This window comes from Pteropus vampyrus, unplaced genomic scaffold, assembly GCF_000151845.1.
Source record: "Pteropus vampyrus isolate Shadow unplaced genomic scaffold, Pvam_2.0 Scaffold95, whole genome shotgun sequence".
Lineage (NCBI taxonomy): Eukaryota > Metazoa > Chordata > Mammalia > Chiroptera > Pteropodidae > Pteropus > Pteropus vampyrus.
In genome coordinates this window covers 2,046,311-2,048,615 of record NW_011888876.1, presented here as the reverse complement: position 1 = coordinate 2,048,615, position 2,305 = coordinate 2,046,311, and the positions used below count along the sequence as shown (strand labels likewise).

Genomic DNA, 2,305 nt, shown 5'->3' with positions numbered 1-2,305 from the left:
AGCACCTTCCCTGTGCCAGGCACCCGGCTGACTGGAAACTTAAATCCTAGCAACCACCCTGTACATGCTCATCCCATTTTACAGAGGCGTAAACTGAGGCTCCACAAGGTGAGGTCATTTGCTCACGGGCACACAACCAGTAAGAGGAGGAGCTGGGCTTGAACCCGGGTCTGTCGAGATGACTGCGGAGCCCCAGCTCTGCTGGTGGAGGGGAGGAGCTGGGCGGGAGGTCCCCCACAGTGACAAAGGGGCCTCAGGGACACCACCACGTCATCTGTGTATTCAGAAGCTTGGCGGGGCCCTTAGACACCATGCCAGCAACAATGGGAAACTGAGGCCCGGAGAAGGACGTCACTCACTCAAGACCGTATGGGCAGCGGGTGTCAGAGCCCGACCAGGATCCGCCCTGCCCCGCTGGGCGCCCCTCACCTTGCGCCAGAGCAGCTGGGCCTGCGGCACCCCGGTGCCCTCGATTTCGTGGCGCATGCTGTTGAAAAGGGCGACACCATACTGGTCCTCGTAAAAACGAAGGAACTCCGTCAGGATCTTCCTAGTTTTCTCTGGAAGGGAAGAACAAACAGGACCGTGAGGTCGTCATGGTGACCGACATACAGCGACTCTGCCCCAGGGAGGGGCGTCCACAATGCCCCAAATTCCTGCTCGTGAAACTGTTTGCACAAGCTCCATGCATTTCTGGGCAGAGCTGTGCACTTCCTGCACACAGCTGGGTGAACCTCCGGACAGGAAAACCGGCAATGACCCTAGACGGAGAAATGGCCAAAGAGAAATTACGAGGAACCAAGCAAGAGACGAGTGAAAAGACGGTCAGCCTCCCCGGTCACCAAACAAATGCAAAAGGATGGACCAGAATGTGAGGGGATGGGCAGCCTGACCCAGGCCGGGGGTCGCTGGAAAAAGGAATGGCCTTTTTGGAGGGCGACTGGCAGCTGTGTGCACAATTTTAAGGATGTAAGTAAGAAGCGGGGGGCAAGGGGGGTCGATAAGAATATGTATCAGCAAAGGGAAGATGTCCACATTCCATCACGTAAAGAAAAGCAAGCGACAGAATCACATGTCACCGCACTTACAGAATGTCATCGCATCTAAAGTTATTCCGGCTCGTGCGTACAAATTATTCATGCCTGGGGACTTCCGGGAAGAGGTCCCGAAGGCCACGCGCCTGAGTGCTAAGGTGGGACCTCAGGGGGTGGGGCTGCGGACAGCAGAATCCATCTCATTTTCTGCTTTATTCGCTTTTATAGCATTTTAATTATTTCACAAGCATGACTCCTTTCGCGATAAAAAAGTAAATATTCTAAAATTGACTCATTCACCGAGTTAACAACTTTTCTGCTTCCACTGGCCCGTTTGTTTCTCTTTTCTGCTGCGAAACAGAGAAGGTGAATTCTGTGGCCTCCGGGGCAGGCCCAGCGCATATTAAACACTCAGTCTTTTGAGCTGCCCAGGTGGCGTTTACAGATGAAGAAACCGAGGCCCAGCAAGGGTCCTGACCCATGACAAGGGGGCCTTCTCCTTGCGAGAGAATTATTGGTGCTAAGTAGCTGCTACGGCCTGGCCCACTGTGCGGCTCCCTCTCTGGGCCTCAGTTTCCCCCAGCACACTGAGCGGATCGGACCCAATCATGGACGGGCCCTGCTACCTCTGACAGTTTTGGATTCCAGGTTTCGAAGGCCTGGTCCCTTCTCCAAGGAGAAGGGGCTGACATGACGCTGTCCTTCCCATGGCTGGCCGCTAGGTACGGAGTGCACCTTGCTAGCGTAGCATTTCATTTCATCCTCTCACTAGCTCTGAGAGGAAGGGCTGGTGTTATTCCCACTTTACAGAAGAGGAAACAGAGACCCCGAGAGGTTAAGTCACTGGCACAAGGTCACACAGCCAGGGGGCAGTGTAGCTGGGATGCAGTCCTGGGAACCAGCCAGGATGCGGTGGCTGAGGAGGAAGCCTAAAAGCACGTCCCACGTCCCACACCTAGGGGCTCAGCCAGGCCCACTCCCTCCACGCCCTGTGGAGACGGCGCAGCCCAGCAGCCCATGGACCCCTCACCGCGGCCTTGGCCTTGCCTGTCCTCCCCTTTCCTGGAACAAGGTCATGTCTGTCCATATTCTGGGAGGGAGGAAGGGGAGAACAAATGAGGAATTTGCTTTGAATGCCTTCTTTCTAAAAACCGTAAACAACCAGAACTCTCTCAGAGACCATGGGGATTGTTTTGGAAAATGATGAGACAAGATGGGGGTGGAGGGAGATGGGGTAACGCACTAGGGTCAAATGGAGAAAACGGGATCCT

At 54.9% G+C, this 2,305-nt stretch overlaps 1 protein-coding gene across 1 annotated transcript in view; it reads right to left on the bottom strand.

The window, feature by feature from the left end:
- The window catches only part of FAM129B (family with sequence similarity 129 member B), a 20,707-nt gene extending 20,105 nt beyond the window's left edge, over positions 1 to 602 (bottom strand). Inside the window, exon 1 of the mRNA XM_023533037.1 lies at positions 430 to 602. Within this exon, the coding sequence (XP_023388805.1) occupies positions 430 to 486 (57 nt within the window). The 5' untranslated portion in view covers positions 487 to 602. The remainder of the gene's footprint in view (positions 1 to 429) is intronic.
- Between the last annotated feature and the right edge of the window lie 1,703 nt (positions 603 to 2,305).